Consider the following 23,701-nt stretch of genomic DNA (forward strand, 5'->3'; position numbering starts at 1 on the left):
ATCTCCCCTCCCTCACTCCCCTCTTTCCTCCTCCCCTCATTTTTTATTTTCTATCTAAGAGGGGAAAGCTAGACAAGGGCAACATCAGACATGAGTACAGTAAAGGCCCCACTTAGTTGCCAGTTCCCTTGCAGGTTTGAGAGAGTTAGCTAGAAAAGAAAAAAAATAAGATAAATGTTTTGAAAGCTTCCTCTTGGTTAGGTTAAGTTTAGTTTAGGTTGGTTAGCCATAGACTGTGGTTAGGTTAGGTTAAATTAGGGTTTGGTTAGGTTAGGTTAGGTTAGTTAGCCATAGACTGTGCAATATCTGTCAGTTGCTTAATATCAGTCTTATTTTATATATTTATTTATTTTCTTTAGTCAGTTAGCCAGTCATTGCTTTCATAACCACCACTAACCTCATATTCTCTCTCTCTCTCTCTCTCTCTCTCTCTCTCTCTCTCTCTCTCTCTCTCTCTCTCTCTCTCCCAGAATACTGTGAGTACCCGCTGGTGGAGGAGTCTATGCTGACGGCTTCCTCGGAACTCGTCACTCGTGAGGCTGACAAGGCGAGACTGTACGGTAAGTTGAATTCTCTCACTCACTCACTCACTCACTCATTTACTCACTCTCATTTTTTTTCTTATTTTGTTTATTCATCTTTTTAATTTTTTATATTTTTATTTCACTCACTCGCTCATTCTCATTCCGTTTCTCTTTTATTTTTGTTTGATTTAATTTGTGTTTGTATTTCTTTACTTCCCTAATTTTTTTGTTTTATCTCTCTCTCTCTCTCTCTCTCTCTCTCTCTCTCTCTCTCTCTCTCTCTCTCTCTCTCTCTCTCTCTCTCTCTCCTTTTTTATATTATTTCTCTTTGTAATTATTTGCTTCCTAGATTTTTTTATCAATTCATTTATTTGTTTATTCATTTATTTATTTATATATGTGAATTTGTCTATTTATTTTATCAAAGATCATATTTGTTTTTCATTCATCAATCACTAATATTTGTCACTTGAGATGCATTAACCCCTTCAGTACTGGGACACATTTTTACCTTGAGATTTGCGAACCATTAGACCATTTTATCGACATTAGCAAGGGTTTATGGAGGTCAGTAGATTAATGGCCACAGTCTTCACTATTTAAACCCCACATGAGTTTCTGAAGCTGTATAGAGTCACCAAATAGTCACCAGGAGGAATATGGAAACACATCCTGGTACTGAAGGGGGTTAATTCTTACATGTAGACTTATTCACTCACTTATCTGTTTGTTAACCTGTTTAATTTGTGTCCAGCTTAAGTATGTGTCTTAAGGGTGAAAATTATGAGTTCCTATATATCACTGTGTCTTTAAAGGGAACATTGATTATTATTATCATTATTATTATTATTATTGTCATTATTATGCTAAATGTTTTAAGGTGTGTGTGTGTGTGTGTGTGTGTGTGTGTTTGATTTTCTTTATTTTTGTGTTAGTCTTGTTTTTCTTTCTAGTAAAGGGAAGTTGGGATTTTAATAATATTTTGATCTATATAAGCTTTTGTGCGTGTGTGTTGCATGGAGTGGTGGTGGTGGTGGTGGTGGTGGTGGTGCATGTATTTTTGGGGTCATCACATTTCTACAGGTATTTAATTAACAGGTGTGTACTTCATTGACTAACTAATCTCTCCAGCCAGGTGCTAATGAGACAGGTGTGTGTGTGTGTGTGTGTGTGTGTGTGTGTGTGTGTGTGTGTGTGTGTGTTCTTTCTGTTTTATTTCTTTTTCCTGTTTTATTTATTGTTTATGTTCACTTATTCTGTTTGTTTATAAAATTTTACCTTTTGTTTATTTATTTATTTATTTATTTATTTTTTATTTATTTATTTTTTTTTTTTGCTTAGTTAAATGGTCAGTCATTCATCTTACATATTAGTCAGTCAGTCAGCCAGTCAGTAATTTTTCAGTCAGTCAGTCAATCAGTCATTTCTCAGTCAGTTGGTCAATCATTTTTCAGTCAGTCAGTCAATCAGTAGTTTCTCAGTCAGTCAGTCAGTCAGTTTGTCATTGAGTCAGTCACTGGAGTCGCTTACCCACCCATTCATCACATCACCATATACCATTCATTCACCACAACAACATTTAATATAGGGAGAGAGAGAGAGAGAGAGAGAGAGAGATGTGGTGAAAACTGGTGATGAGAAGTCTTTGATGTGGCGATACAAACAAAATTGCCTCGCTTCTTACTGCTGCCTCTCCTGCCACCACTACCACCACCGCCGCCACTGCTGCCACTACAAAGAGAGGGAGAGTGCCGGAGTGCCAGTGAGGTGCCAGTACTGACACGAGGTTTCTGCCCGTAGGTGGGTGGTGGTGGTAGAGGTGGTGGCGGCATGGAGGGCGGCGTGCGGTGGGCCTTCAACACGCGGCGGTGGCGGCCGAGTGCCGGGGAGTGGGCAGCGGCACTGGCACTGGTCCAGGCTGAGGAGAAGGAGCGCATTGGCCGCTTTATGTTCAGGAGGGATGCCAAGGCTGCCCTTGCTGGCCGGCTGCTGCTGAGGAAGCTGGCAGCAGACATCCTGGGCATACCCTGGGGCACAGTGGCCTTAGAGAGGACAGAGCATGGCCGGCCGTGTCTGGTGGCAGCCCAGGCAGTGGCCGTGGGTTCAGTGGACTTCAATGTGTCCCACCAGGGGGCCTATGCAGTGCTGGCAGCGGCGGCGGGGATGGCGGTGGGGGTGGACGTGATGGAGGTGCGGCCGCCGCCGGGCCGCAGCATTGACATCTTCCTGGCCAGCATGCGGCGGCAGCTCAGCTTGGTGGAGTGGGACCATGTCCGCGCATTCCCTGACGAGCACCGTAGACTGGCTGCCTTCTATCGCCTGTGGTGCTTGAAGGAGGCTGTCATCAAGGCCCGTGGCGACGGCCTCACCTTCGCCCTGCAGCGCCTCTCCCTCACCCCTGCTGGCCCCACCCCCACCCCTCCCCCTGGGCCCCTCACTCTAGACACCACCCTGGCCATCGACGGCGTGCATGACCCGGCCTGGTACTTCCAGGAGACCATGCTTGACCCCACACACCCCGTGGCCGTGGCCCTACACTGCCCCGCCCTGGCCTCTGCTCCGCCTCCCCACAATGCACCCCGGGCCACACACTTCACTGAGCTGACCTATGACCAGCTGACCTCCTCTGCCACCCCCCTCACTCCCCTGGACCTGGGGGCTGGCCAGGTGTTCATGGCCAAGGCTGAGGCTCCCTGATGCGCACATGACACACGTACATGATTCACCACCATGTGCGCCAACTCAAAACGCACACAGTTATCACTCATGTGTGATATGTAAGTACACACCGAACCTGTGTACGCCAACTCAAAACGCGCACACACTACTCACTTGCATGTGTGAAATGTACACACACAAGATCAGCTTATGTGCCAATATCAGTACATACATGCTGGGTGCTATGTGCGTACATTTAAATGCACGCAAGACACTGTACGCGAAATACAAATAAAATGCGTACATGAATAAAAAAAAAACGCACACAGAAGTCAACAGTATGTGCGTGTGTGTGGTGGAAGGTGGCACTGTGGAGAATGGCACTGGTAATTCTGGCACTGTTGGCACTGTCTGGTGGTTCTTGGCACTAATAAAGGGTGTACAAATGTATGGTTGTATGATTCTAGTGTGTGTATGGCAGTGTATAGTAAGTAGTATGGTTCTCTCTCTCTCTCTCTCTCTTGTGTGTATGGTTGTATAGTTCTAGTGTGTGTGTGTGTGTGTATGACTGGTTGTATGGTTCTCGTGTATGTTGCATGGTTGTATGGTTCAAGTGTGTGTGTGTGTATGACTGTATGGTTGTGTGGTTCCAGTGTTGCATGTATGGTTGTGTGTATGGTTCAAGTGTGTGTGTGTATGACTGTATGGTTGTGTGGTTCCTAGTGTTGCATGTATGGTTGTGTGTATGGTTAGTGGTTCATGCATTAAGGTCACCCATAAGGTTTGTTATCCTCTATTTAAACTCCATACATTCATACAACTTCATTTATTGATTTATTTATTTGGTATTTATTTTTTATTCTTGTGTCTGTGTTTGTTTGTTACTAATTTGGTGGTGGTGTTGGTGATGCTGTCTTGGTTTGGTAGTGGTGGTGCTGGGTGTAGTAGTAGTAGTGGTGGTGGTGGTGGTGGTGGTGGTTGACTTTTATACAAAGCACCATAGACATCTTTTATAAGTAAGTATTTAAGTTTATAAGTGCATCTGTCTCACTTTATAACCTAACTTAACCTAACCTAACCTAACCTAACCTTGCCTTGCCTTGCCTTGCCTTGCCTTACCTTACCTGACCTAACATTGTCTGCATGCAAACATTGCTTAACCTAACCTAACCTTGCATGTGTGTGTGTGTGTGTGTGTGTGTGTGTAAATTTATTTTCTATAATGCGTTATTTTATTTTATTTTCCTTTCCCTGTGATAAATGCTTTGATTATTTGCCTACAAACATCGCTAAACCTAACCTAACCTTACATGTGTGTGTGTGTGTGTGTGTGTGCGTGTCAATTGATTTACTGTAATGCGTTTATTTTTTTTATTTTTTTATTTATTTTTGTCCTATGGTGAATGTTTTTATTATTAGTTTCCAGCTTGTGTTTATCATTATTACTATTAGCTATTGTTAATTCATTGCTTCTTTTATGCATTTATATTTTCAAGAGCTTAGTGCAGTGTTGGCTAATCTATTTTTCTTTTTTTTCTTTTCTTTTCTTTTTTTGCATCTATTTTTTTTTTTTTTTATCTTTTATTTTTTTTTATCTACTTTTTGGAATGAATATTAAGCTAAGTTGTGAGCTATTGCTACATTATTGCCTCAGTTTGTAATGAAATGCTAGAGTCTTTCAAAAATGTATGTAGCTTCTCCCCATCCTCTAAACACACACACACACACACACACACACACACACACACACACACACACACACACACCAAAAAGAAAATCTGAAAATACATCAAATATTTACAACCAGACACTCAAAACACACTAAAACACTCAAACACTCACAAAACACCCAGAAAACACTCCAAACCTACCAAAACACTCTCAAAACAGAGAGAACATCCAAAAATACTCGGAAAACACTCAAAACACACCAAAACACCCTCAAAACACACCAAAAACACACAAAACACTCATGATACACACACAAATGCTCACAAAACACACTAAACACCATGAAAAACACACAAAACACACCAAAACACCCACATAAACAACCTTATCCAGCCAAACGCACACCGTAAAGCCAGCCAAGCTATCCTAACCTAACCAAACGCACCCCAAACAACCCCAGAGACCACAGCATGGACCGCCCGGAATGCAGACTACCTCCAGTATATTGAGTCGGACCTGGGGGACATCAAGAACGTGACAGCCATTGCCACTCAAGGCCGTGACGACTCACAGGAATATGTGACGGCTTACACCCTAGAATATAGTCGTGATGGAATACATTACTCCATTATTAAGGGCCCCAAGGGAAATATTATGGTGGGTATTGGGGTGTTGTGGTGTTGTAGGGGTGTGGTGGTGTTTGTGTGTTTGTGTTTGAGGGGTGTTTTTGGGATGATTAGGGGTGTTTGTGGTGTGTGGGGTGTTTGAGAGTGTTTTTGGGTGTATGTGGTATGGTTGGGTGTGTTTGGGTGTATTTAGGGGTGTTTGTGGTGTGTTTGGATGTGAAAATGTGTTTTGGAGGTGTTTTTGGGTGATTGGGGGTGTTTTTCAGGATGTTTGAAGGTGTGTATGGTGTGTTTCAGGGATGTGTGTGGTGTTTGTGTGAATTTTGGGGGGGGGATGTTTGAGTGTTGTTTGGGTTTGGGGGTGATGTTTGAGTGTGTGTGCGTGTGTGTGTTTGGGGGTGTTTTGGGTGGTATGGAAATATGTAAAGGTGTATATAGCAAAGGTAAGTCACTTTAGAACCACTCAGTCAGTCTGGCACTCATAACTGGCACTGTAAGGTAAGTCATGGTACTGTGGCACTGAAATCTTGGACTGTAGTTGACCTTATTTGACATCAAGGTTGCTGTAGAAGCTTTGAAGGTTGTTTTTAGGTGATTTTAAGGTTATTTAGGCATTTTAAGATCACTTGGCACTGAAGATATGGTGCCAAAAGTCTATTGTTTCTTGGCACCATTTTTTCTGGTAGTTTTGATGTTATTTTGGTCTCAAGGGTCAATATTGGCACTCTTAGTCTGTGGCACTGTTTGTGGTGGTTGGTGTCACTGTTATTGGCATCCCTGGTCTCTGGCACTGTGGCACTGTTGATTAGATTCACCTGTTGGCACTCCTGGTCACTTTCTGGGCTGGTTTTGGCAGGTTGGCACTCCTCTGGCACTGTTTGATTCAGCCTGGTGTTGGTACTTGGTTGGTGTCACTGGCACTCCTGGTTGTATTGCCGGTTCTTGGCACTGTTGGTGGGTGCCGGTGTTGGTGTTGCAGGTTCTGGTGGTGTTGAGTCATTTGGCACTAATATTTTGTCCGTTTTTTTTTTTTTTTTTTTTTTTTTTTTTTATCTCTTATCTTTTATCTCTCTTCTTATTATCACCTCATTTATTCCTACAACCACCACCACCACCACCATTTTTCCTCTCCTGTTCTCTTCACTACTCTATGCTATGTGTTTCCTCCTCCTCCTCCTCCTCCTCCTCTTCTTCTTCTTCTTCTTCTTCTTCTTCTTCTTCTTCTTCTTCTTCTTCTTCTTCTTCTTCTTCTTATTTATTATCTCTTCCCTCTCTACCACCACCACTACCCCTCACCCACACAAACTAGCTATCATTCTAGAACCTAACCTAACCTAACCTTCACCTAACCTAACCTAACCTAACCTAATACTCCCACCCACTCACTCACCCACCACCCATTCCCTCTCTTACTTACAACCGCCAACACCCAAACACGCAGAGGAGCACGCCTGGTCAGCTGCCGGGAACAACTACCACCAGAGCCTCACAGTTGACCTACGGAAGCAACACACAGTAACACGCATCGCCACACAGGGCAAGCAGAACACCAGGGAATTTGTGAGCGAGTTTGTGGTGCAGTACTCAGACAATGGGGACGTGTGGAAGACCTACAAGAGTCCCACTGGATTGCATAAGGTGTGATTGTGGGTGTGGGGTTGGTTGGGACTGTGAGGGACGGGAGGGGAAGGAGAGAGAGAGAGAGAGGAGAGGGAAAGAAAGAGAGAGGGAGGTAGTTTCAAGGATTAGGAAGGAAAGTGAGAGAGAGAGAGAGACAGAGAAGGATTAGGAATAGAAGTAGGATTGGATAAAAATGTTTAGCTGTTTTGGAGTTAGGAGAGAGAGAGAGAGAGAGAGTCAGTCAGTCAATCATTTAGAAGGATTAGGAAGAGAAGATTGGATAAGAATATTTAAGTTTATTTGGGTTAGAAAAACAAAATGAAGGTGTTTTGTTGTTTTATTCAATGTTTTATTATTCTCTATTTTTGTCTTATTTATTTATTTATTTATTTTATATTTTAGGAAGGAAGAGAAGGAAATAGAGTAGGATTAATTAAGTTTGCATTTGTTAAGGATGGAAAAAGTAGAAAAGTTTATTTTATTTATTTATTTATTAGATTTTTTATTTGTTTGGGTTTATCAGGGTGTTATTGTTGTTATTGTTATTGTTATTTGTGGTTTAGATAGATAATATATTTTTTTGTTTTATGTGCTTATAAAATGTTAGTGCTTTAGTATCAGTGTTATTTATTGAGTCTAGATTAGTAATATTCAGTTATGTATGCATATGTATATCTGTCTTTACTTGCATTATCATTTTATTATTATTAACCCTTTCAGTACTGGGACACATTTTTACCTTGAGATTTGTGTATCATTAGACCATTTTATTGACATTAGCAAGGGTCTATGGAGGGTAGAAGATTAATGGCCACAGTCTTCACTATTTTAACCCCCACATGAGTTACTGAAGCTGTACAGTTAGGCTTAATTTGAAGATATTTTAGGCTCACTTTTTGTCTAAAGAAAAATTTATAGTAATGTTTTTAAAATTTTGGGTTTTTATTTATTTATTTTTTTCATTTAGGCCTGAAAGAAATATATTTATTTTTTATTTATTTATTTATTTATTTTTGAGGCCTAAAGAGAGGAACCTGTACAGTATCACCAAGTAGTCACCAGGATGAATGTGGAAACACGTCATGGTACTGAAGGGGTTAAAATTATTGTATGCATTGTATTTATTTATATTTTTGCATTTTTTTGTTCAATTGTGAATGTATATCCATATTTTTTTGCATTTTTTATTTGAATTGTGAATGTAACCTATATTTTTTTTTGGATTTTTTATTTGAATTATGAATATTTACCTATATATATATATATTTTTTTTTTATTTGAATTGTGAATGTATACCCATATTCTCTTTTTTTTTTTTTTTTTTTTTTGCATTATTTATATGAATTGTGAATGTATACATATATTTTTTGCATCATTATTATTCTATCTTAATTAATACATATTCTATTGCATTATTGATATTAATACTGTATGTAGCAGTAAACATTGTATATTTATGTATCTCCTTGCATTACATTTATTATTATTATTATTATTATTATTATTATTATCAGTGATTTATTGCATGGAAATTGAGAAATGCATTATGAATTGATGTTATTGCTGTTATTTTTGTTGTTGTTGTTGTTGTTGTTGTTGCATGGACAATTCATTTGTTATGTTATTGTTCTTGATTTTGCAGTTGTTGTTGTTATTGTTGTTGATGTCACATGGATGGCCTGGTTAATTTATTGCACTTTTGTTGTTGTTGTTGTTGTTGTTGTTGTTGTGGCATGTGTACAGTTAGTCAGAGGCAACACAATGGTAAAACAGACTTCTCAACACACACACACACACACACACACACACACGCACACTTGTGACATCTCTCTCTCCACACAGGCCTTCCCAGGTAACGAGGATGGCAATACTGTGGCCGTCAACCTGTTTGAGACGCCCATTATTGGCAGGTACATCCGCGTCAAACCCACACGATGGAGGGACCGAATATCCATGCGTGTGGAGCTGTATGGATGCGAGTATTGTGAGTTTACCCGTGTTTTTTTTTATTTATTTATTATTTATTTTTTTTAACGTTTTTTTTCTCATTTTTTGGTGTTTGGGTATATTATTGTTATTATTCTTTTTCTTTTTTTTTTTTTTTTTTTTTTTTTTTTTAGTGTTTATTTATTTATTTATTTATTTATTTATTTATTTATTTTTTTTTTTTTGGGGTGGGTGTGATTTGATATAGTGATAACAAATGTACACCACCACCACCACCACCACCACTTACCACACTCATTCACCACCACAGAAAAACAAGTACCTGCCATCATCTCTCACCACCACAAAATGACCATAACCACCACTCATCACCTCTCACCACCACAATCATCACCACAAAACATTATTACCCATCTTCCACCACACACACACCACAATCATTTCCCATTCACCACCACCACCTTTACTAAAAACAAAACACCACAATTATTTTCCCACTCACCACCATTCACCACCACTCATCACCACCCCAGTACCAGAGACAGTGAGCTTCAATGGCAACGCGATGGTGGTGATGGATCTGAGAAAGTTCCCAGTTAACTCCCTCCGCGACCACATCCGTTTCCGATTTCGCACCAAGGAGCCGAATGCAATGGTGATGTATGGGAGGGGCACTCAGGGGGACTACTTGGCCCTCCAGCTGGTGCAGAACAGAATGGTGCTCAATGTCAATCTTGGTGAGTGTGGTGAAGTGTATTTTGGGGTGTTTTTGAGTGTTTTTTGGTGTGTTTTGGGGTGTTTTAAGATGTATTGGGGTGTTAATATGATGTTTTAGGTGTTTTAGGTGTTTTTAGGGTGTATTGGGCTGTTTTTGGGTATGTTCTAGGATGTTTTTGTTGTTTTGGGGTGTTTTTGTGTGTTTGTTTGTGTTTTAGGGTATTAGTGTGTGTTTTTGAGGTGTTCTGGGGTGTTTGGAGTGTTTTAGGGTGTTTTGGGGTGTTCAAGGGTGTCTTTGGGGTGTTTTGGGGTGATTGTGGTGTATTTTGGGGTGTTTTTAGGGTGTACTGGAGTGTTTTGGGGTGTTTTTAGGGTGCAGTAAAAAATGGTGCTCAAAATCAATCTTTGTGAGTGTGTTTGTGTGTGTTTTGGGGATGTGGGGGTTGTATTTTGGGGGTGTTTGTGGGTATTATGGAAACAAAACACCTCCTCTTCTCCATTTTTCCCCACACACCTGTTCTCTCCCCCCCCCACCACACAGGGTCACGTTTCCTCACCTCCCTCTCTGTCGGCTCCTTACTGGACGATAATTCCTGGCATGACGTGGAGATCCGGCGGGAGCAGCGGAACATTACCTTCCTGGTGGATCGTGTCCGGGTGGATGAAATCATTCTAGGTGACTTCAAGAGGCTTAATCTCAACAAAGAGGTGAGTGATGGGGCTTTTGGGGGGTTTGAAGGGGTTTTTGATGGTTTGGTGGGGTTTTTGGGGTGTTTGAAGGGTTTTGATGGTATGAAGAGGTTTTTGATGGTTTGGTGGGGTTTATGGGAATTGGTGGGGTTTTGGGGAAGTTTGGTAGGTTTTTTGGTGGTTTGGTGGGGTTTGTGGGGGTCTTGGTAACTTGAGGAAGCTTAATCTCAACAAAGAGGTGAGTGGTGGGGTTTTTGGGGTGTTTTGGTGGTGTTTGGGGGTGTTCTGGAGGGGTTCAATGGGGCTTTGTGGGGTGTGGTCCTTAACTAAACCAAAAAGAAAGAGAGAAAAAAAAAATATGTAACTTAATCTAACCTAACCAATTTTTTTTTGCAAACCTACCTTAAATTATTTTCTATTTTATTTATTTATTTATTTATTTATTTATTATTTTTTTTTTTTTTTGATGGAGGGCCAAACTTGACTTCAGTATTTTTTTTTCTTTTTGCTAAACTTACTCTAATATGTATAACTTTTTTTTTATTTCTATTTTATTTATTTATTTTTGTTTTTAGGGTGGGCCAATCTAAACTTGTCTCTTTCTCCCTCCCTCCCCCTCTCCTCCCCCTAGCTGTACATCGGGGGCGTGCCGAACCTGCAGCTGGGGATGAAGGCGCGGGTGAACTTTACGGGGTGCATGGAGAACCTCTTCATCAACGGCACGGCCATCGTTCCCGAGATGAGGGAGTCTGACGACTACTACTCCTACTACAACAGCCGCCCCAAATACTCCCTCATCAACATCGGCAGCGTCTGTGAGGTAAGTAGTAGTAGTAGTAGTAGTAGTAGTAGTAATTGTTGTAATAGTAGCAGTAGCAACATTACAACACACTACAGGTTCTTGATTCACCCCTACCTGCCTGTCTTCCTTCGCCTCAAAAACTAAGCATTTATATATATATATATATATATATATATATATATATATATATATATATATATATATATATATATATATATATATATATATATATATATACACACACACACACACACACACACAGATATAAAGACATTGTATTGGTGTTGATTGTGGCAGATTAATCTTAATATTGTTGTCAAACGTGTCCCGTACAAATTGCTCAGCCGCGGTCGACTGCGGACACTGGGAAACCATTACTTCATTAGTGTAGCTTGAGCCGCGGCACGTGGTGACCACACTGCACTGGCAGTGTGGCCCTGGTAGGCCAAGGCGCTGGTGTTGAGAATGAAGAGGAAGATAGTGATAATAGTGAGAATGACGAAGAGAAGAGTGTGTGTGTAGCCTCTCAGTAATCAGAGGTTCACTATTTATACTCCGTTGAGACACAAAGCGGACAGCGGTGTGTGGGTTGGTCGCAGGGTGATGCTGGTGACACGGACACCAGTCACCAAACAGTGTTTGGCTAACGTAAGTAACATATTGGTGTAACTCATCATTTCACGGTGTTGCCATGTCATAGCGTAACGTTGGTAACCTCCAGGACAACATGTCAGTGAACTAACACCTGCAGATATTTGAAAACCCCCCAATAATGCAAGCCTTCCATACGTCAACAAACCAATCCCCGGACCCGCTGCCTCTCTCTCAGCCATTGTCTGCCTCGCCTCTCACTCATTACAGGCCAGGCAGGTCACAAAGTGCAGCCATAGGCCTAATCTTTCATGTCCCTTGTTGAAATATATCCGCAATTACCTGATTTGTGTAATATGGAGGCTCAGTGAGGGGAAGTGGGCCGGGCCGGGAGGTGACGTCACGACCCGCCATGCTGTGACGTCATCACCGCCTCCCGCCCAAACGTCCCAGATCGTTGACTTCCACTATTATAGATATTTGTCTCAGTTCATTTATTTCGAGTCACAAGTGCCTTTTAAGGGTTTGTAATGATAGTTCGTTGTGTTTTGCGTGTGTTCCATGCTTGAGTTGAGTGAAGTGCGGTGATTTAGAGGGTGTTTGAGACTTAAAGGAGAGGGCGAAAATACGTCAAAATTTTCCTCCCCGCTGTGAGTGATTTTTTATTTGAGGTTGTAGCGAAGTGTTTGTGTTTTCAAAGAACAGTTTATGATGGAAAAAGTGTGCAAGGCTCCTGATAAGTTAGAGATGTGGACTGTAAGAGTGATTTGTTGTCCTGTTAATATTGTAAATAACGTCGTTTTTTAAATATTTATTTTTCTAATACGGCGAGTTGCCAGGTTTTGATATATGGAAATGATAGTCATAATTTTTGAAAGACGTTATCAATCCTGTTGAATGAAATTGGTGGGCTTTGGAATTGTTTTTAAGTAAGTCGAAGTTCAAATACTTTATTTATTATGATTTTTGAAATATTTTTATTAATCCTTTTCCTGGAAATATTTTTATATTTTAGGAATTAGTTTTGATTGATAACAAGTCAGAATTTTTATAACATTCGTGTCCAGCTGCCTTTTTGGGAATCCTCATTTTCAAAATGAATTGCGTTACGTATATATGTGACGTCATCAAGGGGGGGCCCCACCTGGTGGTCCCAGACCCACACCCACCTCCCGGCCGTTGGGTGGGGCGTGGGTGGGTGGGGTGGCTGTGTGTGTGTGTGTGTGTGTGTGTGTGTGTGTGTGTGTGTGTGTGTGTGTTGCCTCGTCTTTCGTTATGAAGAGGGGAGGGAGCTACCTGGCTGGACCCAGGCCCACATCCACCTCCCGGCCCGAGGGTGGGGGGTTGATGAGTGGGTGGCGGTGTGTGTGTGTGTGTGTGTGTGTGTGTGTGTGTGTGTGTGTGTGTGTGTGTGTGTGTGTGTGTGTGTGTGTGTGTGTGTTGCCTCGTCTTTCGTTATGAGGAGGGGAGGGAGCTACCTGGCTGGACCCAGGCCCACACCCACCTCCCGGCCTGATTGGTGGTGGGGATTGTGTGAGTGTGTGTGGCGTGTGTGTGTGTGTGTGTGTGTGTGTGTGTGTGTGTGTGTGTGTGTGTGTGTGTGTGTGTGTTGCCTTGTCTTTCGTTATGAAGAGGGGAGTGTCCTGGCCAGACCCAGGCCCATACCCAGCTTCCGGCCCTAGGATGGGGGTTGGATGGGTGAATGGATGTGTGTGTGTGTGTGTGTGTGTATTGCCTTGTCTTTCGTTATGAAGAGGGGAGCCTCCTGTCTGGACCCAGGCCCACTCCCGGCTCCTGGCCCGAGGGTGGGGATTGTGTGTGTGTGTGTGTGTGTTGCCTTGTGTTTCGTTATCAGGGGGGGAGCACCGCCCTCCTTCCCCGCCTGGACTGAGGCCGACACCCATCTCCTAACACGAGAATCTGGGGTTGGGTGGGTACCACCACCACCACCACCACCACCACCACCACCACCACCACTACTACTACTACTGGAAGCATTCTGTATTCCATTATAACTTAACATAAGAAACATTGCCTTATTGAATCTGAACATAATAAAATCCTAAACAATCAAATCTAATCCCACAAAACCTTTAAGAATTCAATCTAAACCCACAAAAAACAAAAAATCTGAACCTCTCAAAGAAATCCTAACATTTCTAACACCTCAATCTCAACCCACACCAAAAGAAACACTAACATTTTTAACACCTCAATCTTAACCCCACCAAAACCCCATTAACACACACTCCTTATCTTAACCCCACCAAAACCCCATTAACACACTCCTTATCTTAACCTCACTAAAACCCCATTAACACACACACCATCTTAACCCCTAAACCCCATTAACACACAACTTATCTTAACCCCACCAAAACCCCATTAACACACCATTTTAACCCCTAAACCCCTAATATTTCTAACAACCACTTCAAAACTCCCCATCAGACCTTTACTATTTCTACGTCCTTTATTTCTTGTACAGTTTGGCATCTCGGCGGACCAGACCATGACTTTCACCACCAGGAAGAGCCACCTCAAGTACCCGGCGTTTGAGGACCAGCGGAAGATCAACGTGTCCTTAGAATTCAGAACTTACGAGGAAAAGGGCCTTCTTATTCACCACAAGTTTACCACACATGGATACTTCATGGTGCGTGTTTGGTTTGTGTGCGTTTGTGTGTTTGGTCTCTATTCTCAACACTATTCCAACACCCTATCTATGTAACCCCTTCAGTACTGGGACACATTTTTACCTTGAGATTTGTGTACCATTAGACCATTATATTGACATTAGGAAGGGTCTATGGAGGTCAGGAGATTAATGGCAACAGTCTTCACTATTTTAATCCCCCACATAAGTTTCTGAAGCTGTATAAAATCACCAAATAGTCACCAGGATGAATATGGAAGGACGTCGTAGCACTGTATTCCAACACCCTATCTATTTAATGCTCTTTATTCGTACCCCACAGTTCAGATTTCATGCCTCGGTCCCTTGTATTTCTTGAGTTCCACACCAATATGTCTGCTTTGTCAACTGTGTTCATCCTTGTATGCGTGTGTGTTTTGTTTCCTAATATTTTCACGTTTTTGGGGGTGTTCATACGTGCATTTGTCTGTAAGAGTATTATTGCTTACGTTTGTTTCCTTATTCACTGTTGTATATATATTACTCTATTCTGGTTAGGTTAGGCTAGGCTAGATTAGGTTAGACATAAATACACGATTATTTTTGCTTCTTATTCTTCTTATTTACAGTTATATATATTTTACTCCATTCTGTTTAGGTTAGGTTAGGTTAGCCATTAACAACCACACTGATCCACCATCACCCCACAGTTGTTCCTGGACGAGGGGAAGGTGAAGGTGGAGGTGAACGCACGAGGGACTCCCGGCCTGGTGGTGCTGGACAACTTTGAGACACGTTACAATGATGGACAGTGGCACAAGGTCATGTTTGTGGTGATGGAGAACCGCATGGAGCTCACCGTTGACGAGGTGCCCATGCAGACCGTCCGGATCATCTCGGTCATCTCCGGCAAACACTTCCTCATCGCCGGTGCGTTTTAGAGGTGTTTTTTTATTTATTTATTTATTTATTCATGTTTTTTTAATGGTAGTGGTGGTATTAGTATAATGTGTTTTGGGGTGTTTGTCTGTTTTTTTGTTTTTACTGGTATTTGAAGTGTGTTTTATGGTGTTTTTTTCTCAGTTTCTGGTATTTATTGGTGTTTTAAGCATGTTTTTATGGTATATGTCTCTATTTTTGGTATTTACTGGTGTTTTAAGTGTTTTTTGGATATGTTTGTCTCCATTTTTGCTAGTAACTCGTGTTTTTAAGTGTTTCATGGTGTTTGTCTTGGTGTTTTGAAGTGTAAATTGGTGTATATATCTGTTTTGTGGTAGTTAATGGTAGTTTTAAGTGTTTTTTGGGGTGTTTGTCTGTGTGTCTCACTGGTGTTGGGTGTTGCAGGTGGTGTGAAGGGGTCGCTGGGCTTTCTGGGGTGCCTCAGGAAGATATCCGTGGTCGGGTACATGCAGAAACCCAAGGATGAGGTGAGGATAGCGTCTGTCTGGCTGTGTGTCTGACTGTCTTGTATCTGCTAATCTGTGCCTTATTTCATTATTTATTCATTTTTATAAGAGAGGAGGAGGAGGAGGAGGAGGAGAATGTAAAATTAAAGAGAAGGGAGAAGAGGAGGAGGAGGAGGAGGATGTGAAATTAAAGAGAAGGAAGAACAACAAGAAAGAGGAGGAGGAGGAGGAGGTTAAGTTTGTGTGAAGGAAGAAGAGAAGAAGAATGTTATTTTTGTTTGGAAAAGGAGGAGGAAGTGAAGTTGAGGAGGAGGAGGAAGAGGAGAAGAAGGAGGTTTTAGGAGGAGGAGGAGGAGGAGAAATTTATAACACACACTAACCTACAACCCCACAGGAAATCATGTATCCAGAGGGCATCGTTCGAGCCGCCTGTCAGATAATGGACCGGTGTAACCCCAACCCTTGTGAACACCGCGGCAGATGTAAACAAACCTCACTGGAGTTCATTTGTGACTGTACTGGCACCGGTTACTCTGGCGCTGTGTGTCATACCCGTGAGTACCTGTGTGTGTGTGTGTGTGTGTGTGTGTTGTAGTTTTTTGCATGAGAGGAGATAGTGAAGGGAGAAACTGATCCACTTATTGTCTTTACTGTGTGTGTGTGTGTGTGTGTGTGTGTTTATCAGTGTTTCTTTGTTTTTCTGACAGTTTTGTGTTATGATAGCTGTGTTTTGCAAGATTTTTTCATATCCTCTAAGTATTTTGCTCTCTTTATCTGTTATACCTCTGAAAGACAAGAAAATATTAAAAAAACACATCCAAACACAACTAAAACACTGTAAACACAACCCAACCTAACCTAACTTGAACCCAATCCACCCCAATGCAACCCAACCTAACCTAACCTAACTTAACCTAAACTTATTTTCAACCCAACCCAACTCAATCTAACCTAACCTAACCTCATCTAACCCCATACCACTACCTCCAACAGCGCTGAACCCGATATCCTGCGCAGCGTACGGATTACAGAACCCTGGAGTGAAGAGGGCCGAGATATATGTGGATGTGGATGGTTCTGGGCCCCTCGTTCCCTTCCCTGTCAGCTGCGAGTTTTATAGTAAGTGGTGGTGGTGGTGTGATGGTAGGAGTTTAAGGTTAACACACACACACACACAAAAAAAATAAATAAATAAATAAAAAAAAAATACACACAAACAAACAGACAAACAGATTAAAAATTACAAACACACACTTACACACACACCCAGAAAAAAAAAAAAACAAGGAAAAAGGAAAAAGAAATAGACACAAACGCACACGCATACCAACAACTAACCCTCGCTCTCCACCGCCAGACGATGGACAGGTGCACTCCTACCTGAGCCACAAGCACGAGAAATTGACAACAGTGGACGGGTTTGAGAAGCGAGGGTCGTACGTGCAGAACATCATCTATGACGCTGGGATGGAACAAATTGAGATCTTCGTCAACCGTTCCGCGCGTTGCCGTCAGCGGATCCACTTTGAGTGTCTGAAGGCCAAGCTGTTCAACTCCCCGTCACAGGAAGATGAGGACTTTTTGGTGGGTGGTGATGGTGGTGGTGTTGTTGTGGTGTGTGGTGTTGGTGTTTGGTGTTGATTTTGGTGTTTGGTGTTGATTTTATTTCTCTCTCTCTCTCTCTCTCTCTCTCTCTCTCTCTCTCTCTCTCTCTCTCTCTCTCTCTCTCTCTCTCTCTCTCTCTGTAAAAACCCAATATTGTGACAAAAATACCCTTTAACCCATAGAAACACATTTCACCCATACCAGAGTATTAAAATACACCTTTATTAACCCACTCCTTCCCGCTCACCCCCCTCACCCCTTCAGCCCTACACATGGTGGGTGTCACGTACCAACCAGCCCATGGACTACTGGGGTGGGTCACTGCCAGGCTCCAGGAAGTGTGAGTGTGGGCTGACGGGGACCTGCGTTACGGACAAGTGGTGTAACTGTGATGCCGGCCTGGAGTCTTGGATCTCGGACAGTGGGGAGCTGAGTGTCAAGGAGCACCTGCCTGTCCGCCAGTTGAGGATTGGCGACACTGGTACCCCACTCGACGGCAAGAAGGTTCGGTACACTCTCGGCCCGCTGATCTGCGAGGGCGATCGTAAGTATAGGGTCCTCTGGTTTAGGTTAGGGAGGAAATGTTTGTTATTATTTATTTATTTATTATTTATTATTTTTTAAGAATGTTTGGTACACGCTCAGCCCGCTCATCTGTGAGGCCGATCGTAAGTATGGGGTGCTCTGGGCTAGTCTAAGTTACCTATTATACAAATCTGACACCCTTAGTGTGATCTAGCAGCAGTGTGACCTGCTGTTAGTATGACCCCCTAAATGTGACCCAGTGGCAGTGTGACCCCTTATATGTGACCCAGTGTTAATGTTACCAGTTAAATGTCCTCTCCAAGTGTGACCTAGCATTGATGTGACCCTTAAGTGTGAGCCAGCAGCAGTGTGACCCCTCCCATCGCCCCACAGATGTGTACGACAACACGGTGACGTTCCGCCGGGCCGACGCCACCATCAACCTGCCTCGCTTTGACATGGGCCACTCCGGGGACATCTTCTTTGAGTTCAAGACCACCACCAGGGACGGCTGCCTCATCCATGCCAAGGGACCCTCCGACTACATCAAGATATCCATTGTTGGTGCGTTTTGTGTGTGTGTGTGTGTGTTTTATTTATTTATTTTTTTTTTTTACATAGGGAAGAGGCAAAAAAGAAAAGATTGAAAAAAAGGTCAGGAATACGATTTTTTTTGTTTTTTGTTTATTTATTTATTTTTTTACTAACTTTTCTCTTCATTCATTTACCCATTCATTCACTAAGATATCCATTGTCAGTGGGTGTGGGTGTGGGTGTGTGTGTCTCCTGTGTTGCATCCATCCACTCAACCTGTTCTCTCATCCATCTCCATTTAATTCATTCATTCTTTCATTTATTTCTCACTGACCCACTACTCCACCTCCACTTCATTCATTCATTCATTCATTCATTTATTCATTCATTCATCTCTTGCTTTCCACCTCTCCACCTCATTCATTCATTCATTTATCTTACTCATCCACTCATCCACCTCTCCACAGGCGGCATTGAGCTACAGTTCCAGTACGAGGCAGGGTCAGGTCCGATGAGTGTCAGCGTGGAGACGAGTAACGTGCTAAATGATGACACGTGGCACTCTGTCCTGGTAGAGCGCAACCGTAAGGAGGCGCGGATGATAGTGGATGGCGGGCAGAAGGGTCTGGTGGCTGAACCGTATGGGCCAGTCCGCGCCATCCACCTGGAGTCTGATTTTGTTGTCGGTAAGTGGAATTTTCGTTTATTTGTTTCTCTTTTGTCTATTTTTAATTCATTTTGCGTATGTACTTCATTTATTTGTTTATTTTGGTTTATTTATCCTAAAAAATGGCCAAGGAAATTTAAATCACCCTGAGAATACCCTAGGAAATCCAGATGACCCTTAAAGTCACCCTGAAACCCTTGAAAACACCCTAAAAATTCTAAATAATCCTTGAAAATGCCCATAAAACTCCAACTCACCTTTATAATCACCCTTAGAACTAAACTAAAACACCCTTAGAAATCAAAATCACCCTTAAAATCCCAAATTGGTTTCCTAGCGGGTGGGCTTTAAGATAGGAGGTACCCTAAAAAGTATCCCCTTTAGCCCATAAATTCCCGTGAAAAGCCCACATGGTATAAAAAAAAAAAAAAAAAAAAATCACCCTTACAATCATCCTTAGACACCATATCATCTCTAAAGTCATCCTAGAAAAGTCAAATCATCCTTAAAATCACTCTTAGAACCCCTTTTCACCCTTAAAACACCCTTAGAACTTCTTTACACCCTTAAAATCACTCTTAGAATTTCAAATCACCCCTAGAACACCTTTACACCCTTAAAACACCCTTAAAAACACCCTTGAACTCTAAATCCCTTAAAAACACCCTTAGAATCCCAAATTATCCTAAAATACCCTTGAGATTGTCCTAAAACACCCCATTACACCCACAGGTGCCACCCTAGACTACCGAGATGGCTTCGTGGGGTGCATCCGAGCCCTGATTCTGAATGGGGAGCTGCAGGACCTGAGGGGCCGGGCGGAGAAGGGGATGTATGGGGTGCAGCCGGGGTGTATTGGGAAGTGCAGCTCCAACCCTTGTCTCAATAACGGCACCTGTCATGAGGGATACTCCACCTTCGAGTGTGACTGCAGATGGACGGCTTTCAAGGGCCCTATTTGTGCTGATGGTGAGTGTGTGTGTGTGTGTATTTACCTAGTTGTAGTTTTACAGTGCCTGGGCTTTATACTGGTGTGGTCTCGCCTCCATATCTACACTTATCCAGTTTTCTTTCAAACTATGCACACTCGTTGCTGACACTAGAAGTCAACCAAGGGCAACAAAATATATATAAAAAAGGGGGTGGGCCACTTTAGTGTTGGTTCCCTTGTTTGTTTTTTTTGGGGGGTTTTGATATTTTTGGAGGGATATTAAGACCATTACCATCATTATCTTCACCTCTCATTCCCCCGTTCTCATTCCTGCCCCCAGAGATCGGAATTAAGATGCTGACGGACACAATGGTTCGCTACGAGATTCCTGGCACTTACAAGACCACCATTGCCGAGAGGATTCGTGTCGGCTTCACCACCACCAACCCACGTGGCTTCCTCATTGGGCTTCACTCCAATCTCACCGGGGAATACCTCACCTTGGCTATCTCTAATTCAGGTGTGTGTGTGTGTGTGTGTGTGTGTGTGTGTGTGTGTGTGTGTGTTTGGATGTTTTGGTGCCCTGGGGAGCTGTAACTTAACAAAAAGAAAAAAAAATACTAGCAAAACTAACTAAGAAAAAGCAAAAAGAAACGTAAAATAAGAAAAAATTAACCAACACCCTTGAAAACACCCTTAGAACTTCAAATCACCCTTAAAAACACACCAAAATACCCCTTTACACTGTAGAACATAACCTAACCTAATCTTTTTACCCCCAGGCCACTTAAAGGTGACATTTGACTTTGGGTTTGAGCGTCACGAGAAAGTTTATGGCAAGCGGACCTTCCATGAGGGACAGAATCATGACGTCAAGCTGTACCGGTCCGATTCTGGGCGGCGACTCACTATGCAGGTGTGTGTGTGTGTGTGTGTGTGTGTGTTTACCTAGTTGTAGTTTTACAGGGCCTGGGCTTTACGCTGGTGTGGCCCTATCTCCATATCTACACTTATCCAATTTTTCTTTAAAACTATGCACACACTTTGCTGACACTACTTCCTCACTCAAACTGTTCCAAGTCTCAACACATCTTTGCGGGAAACTATATTTTTTAACATCTCTCAGACATCTTCCCTTCCTCAGTTTTTTACTTTGCAATTTTGTGCTTCTAATGTCATATTCTTCTCTCAGAATCAGTTTCTCATTATCCACTTGATCCATTCCGTTAATCAAGTTTATAAACTTGTATCAGATCCCCTCTCTCCCTTCTCTGTTCCAGGGTTGGTAGATCCATAGCTTTTAGTTTCTCCTCATATGTCATCCCTTCAAATTCTGGAACCATTCTTGTAGCCATTTTTTGTAGTCTCTCCAACTTCCTTTTATGTGTGTGTGTGTGTGTTTACCTAGTTTATCTAGATGTATATTACAGGGATGGAGTGGGGTTCCTAGTGACCTGTCTCCATATTTACTTTTACCCAGCTTTTCCTTCAATTTGTGCACACTTTCTGCTGCTACAATCTCTTCACTCAAGCTGTTCAAGATGTCCACCGTCCTGTGTGCAAAACTAAATATTCTAATGTTCCTCAGACACTGACTTTTCATGATCTTAGTGTCCTCTTGTCTGTGTATCTCCATCCTCCATCAGTGATACCAGGTCTTGTCTCACTATCTTTTCCATACAGTCGATTAACATACATCGTTATTAGGTCCCCTCTCTCCCGTCTATTGTTCAGAGTAGGTAGTTCCATTTCCTTCAGTCTTTCTTCATAGGGAAGGTCCTTTATTTCTGACACCTTTGGATTTGTTCTAGTTTCCTGATGTCCTTTTGCATGTATGATGACTACACCACTGCTACATATTCAAGTCTGGGTCTTATTTTGGGTTTGATCTTGTTCATCACGTTCTTGTCCATGTAATTGAATGCCACCCTGATGTTAGTTAGTGTCTGTGTGTGTGTGTGTGTGTGTGTGTGTGTGTGCAGAGACAATAATAATAAGAAGAGGGATAATCACGTGTTAGGGAAGATTGAAGACTAAAGTACCACCACCACCGCCACCGCCACTAGAGTGAAGCCAAATAAGAGTGAATTGTTAGACATGTCAGGGTGAGAGAGAGAGAGAGAGAGAGAGAGAGAGAAATTGTTAGTGAAATGATGGTAGTTTTGCTTCAGAGAGGAAAAGAGAGAGAGAGAGAGAGAGAGAGAGAGAAATTGTTAGTGAAATTATGGTAGTTTTGCTTCAAAGAGAGGAAAAAACAGAGAGAGAGAGAGAGAAAAATTGTTAGTGAAATGATAGTTTTGCTTCAGAGAGAAAAAAGCCAAGAGAGAGAGAGAGAGAGAGAGAATGGGGGGAGAGGGAGTTAAGGTGTGAATGAGTGTAGTGTTGACGCGAGGTGTTTGGTGGTGTTGACGTTTTAAGCAACTATTTGTACGACTTCTTGTAGCGTCCTGTGTGTTTGTTTTTGTCGGTGTTTGTTGACACATACAGACGTGCGTACATATGTGTCAAGGTTGCCTCTTAGTGCTTTATTTTGTTTGTGTTGTTTGTGTGTGTGTGTGTGTTTATTTTCTTATTTCTTGTTATTTTTTATGTTTTCCTTTAAGCGATAATTCTTTCATTTATTTATTTATTTATTTATTTTTTTTCTATTTGTTTCTTTCATTAATTTTCAAGTATTGTTCTTCAGTGTAAGAAATCAGAAAATCCAGTTGTGTATATTTACTAACCTAACCTTCAATAAACACTGACTTGTCTTAAACCTAACCTTTGATATCTCTCTCTCTCTCTCTCTCTCTCTCTCTCTCTCTCTCTCTCTCTCTCTCTCTCTCTCTCTTCCTTCTCTTCCTTTTTTTCTCTCTCCTCTCCTCCTTCCTCTTTTTCTTCTCTTTTCCTCATCTTCTTTTCCTTCCTCCTCTCCTTTCGCTCTTCTCTCTCTTCTCTAAACCACCCTTAACCATCCTAATTTACCCTAAACTGATCCTAAACCAAGCTAATATACCCTATTTTATCCTAACTTTCCCCTAAACCATCCTATTCTACTCTAGTTTACCTCTAAGCTTCCCTTTTCTACCCTAATTCTATCTCAAACCAGCTTAAAAGACCCAAACTCACCTTAACCTACCCTATACATCAAGTACCCTTTATTCTACCCTTAAACCGACCCTAAAATACCCCAATGTTTACAGGTGGACAATTACGAACCAGTATCGTGGACCTTTGACGTAAAGGGCTCGGCGGACGCACAGTTCAACAACATTCAGTACGTCTATATAGGCAAGAATGAGTCCATGGCCGAGGGTTTTGTGGGATGCATTTCGAGGGTGGAGTTTGACGACATCTACCCACTCAAACTGTATTTCCAGCAAGACCGCCCACTCAATGTCCTAGCGGAGTCAAGTGAGTATGGGTGGATGGGTGCGTGGGTGGATGGTGTAAGGAGTGAGTGGATGGGTTATTGGTGTGTGTGTGTGTGTGTGTGGATTATAAGGTGTTTTTGGGTATTTTGGTGTGTGTGTGTTTCTCTCTCTCTCTCTCTCTCTCTCTCCAAGGTTA

The 23,701-nt window shown here is 42.1% G+C and overlaps 1 protein-coding gene across 3 annotated transcripts in view; it reads left to right on the forward strand.

Annotated features, from left to right (window-relative positions):
- The window catches only part of LOC123518125 (neurexin-4-like), a 28,626-nt gene that overhangs the window by 1,170 nt on the left and 3,755 nt on the right, over positions 1 to 23,701 (forward strand). Inside the window, exons 2-20 of one of the 3 annotated variants that reach the window (XM_045278763.1) lie at positions 471 to 560; positions 5,314 to 5,510; positions 8,942 to 9,083; positions 9,580 to 9,783; positions 10,305 to 10,471; positions 11,085 to 11,273; positions 14,335 to 14,502; positions 15,192 to 15,411; positions 15,826 to 15,908; positions 16,282 to 16,441; positions 16,881 to 17,006; positions 17,245 to 17,471; positions 17,757 to 18,036; positions 18,411 to 18,581; positions 19,019 to 19,237; positions 19,951 to 20,187; positions 20,490 to 20,669; positions 20,932 to 21,065; positions 23,335 to 23,545. In XM_045278763.1, the coding sequence (XP_045134698.1) occupies positions 471 to 560; positions 5,314 to 5,510; positions 8,942 to 9,083; positions 9,580 to 9,783; positions 10,305 to 10,471; positions 11,085 to 11,273; positions 14,335 to 14,502; positions 15,192 to 15,411; positions 15,826 to 15,908; positions 16,282 to 16,441; positions 16,881 to 17,006; positions 17,245 to 17,471; positions 17,757 to 18,036; positions 18,411 to 18,581; positions 19,019 to 19,237; positions 19,951 to 20,187; positions 20,490 to 20,669; positions 20,932 to 21,065; positions 23,335 to 23,545 (3,405 nt within the window). Of the gene's footprint in view, positions 1 to 470; positions 561 to 5,313; positions 5,511 to 6,920; positions 7,118 to 8,941; positions 9,084 to 9,579; positions 9,784 to 10,304; positions 10,472 to 11,084; positions 11,274 to 14,334; positions 14,503 to 15,191; positions 15,412 to 15,825; positions 15,909 to 16,281; positions 16,442 to 16,880; positions 17,007 to 17,244; positions 17,472 to 17,756; positions 18,037 to 18,410; positions 18,582 to 19,018; positions 19,238 to 19,950; positions 20,188 to 20,489; positions 20,670 to 20,931; positions 21,066 to 23,334; positions 23,546 to 23,701 lie in introns of all 3 variants that reach the window. The other 2 variants (XM_045278769.1, XM_045278780.1) reach the window with 2 other exon arrangements.

The sequence above is a fragment of the Portunus trituberculatus genome, chromosome 6 (assembly GCF_017591435.1).
Source record: "Portunus trituberculatus isolate SZX2019 chromosome 6, ASM1759143v1, whole genome shotgun sequence".
Classification (NCBI taxonomy): Eukaryota; Metazoa; Arthropoda; class Malacostraca; order Decapoda; family Portunidae; genus Portunus; species Portunus trituberculatus.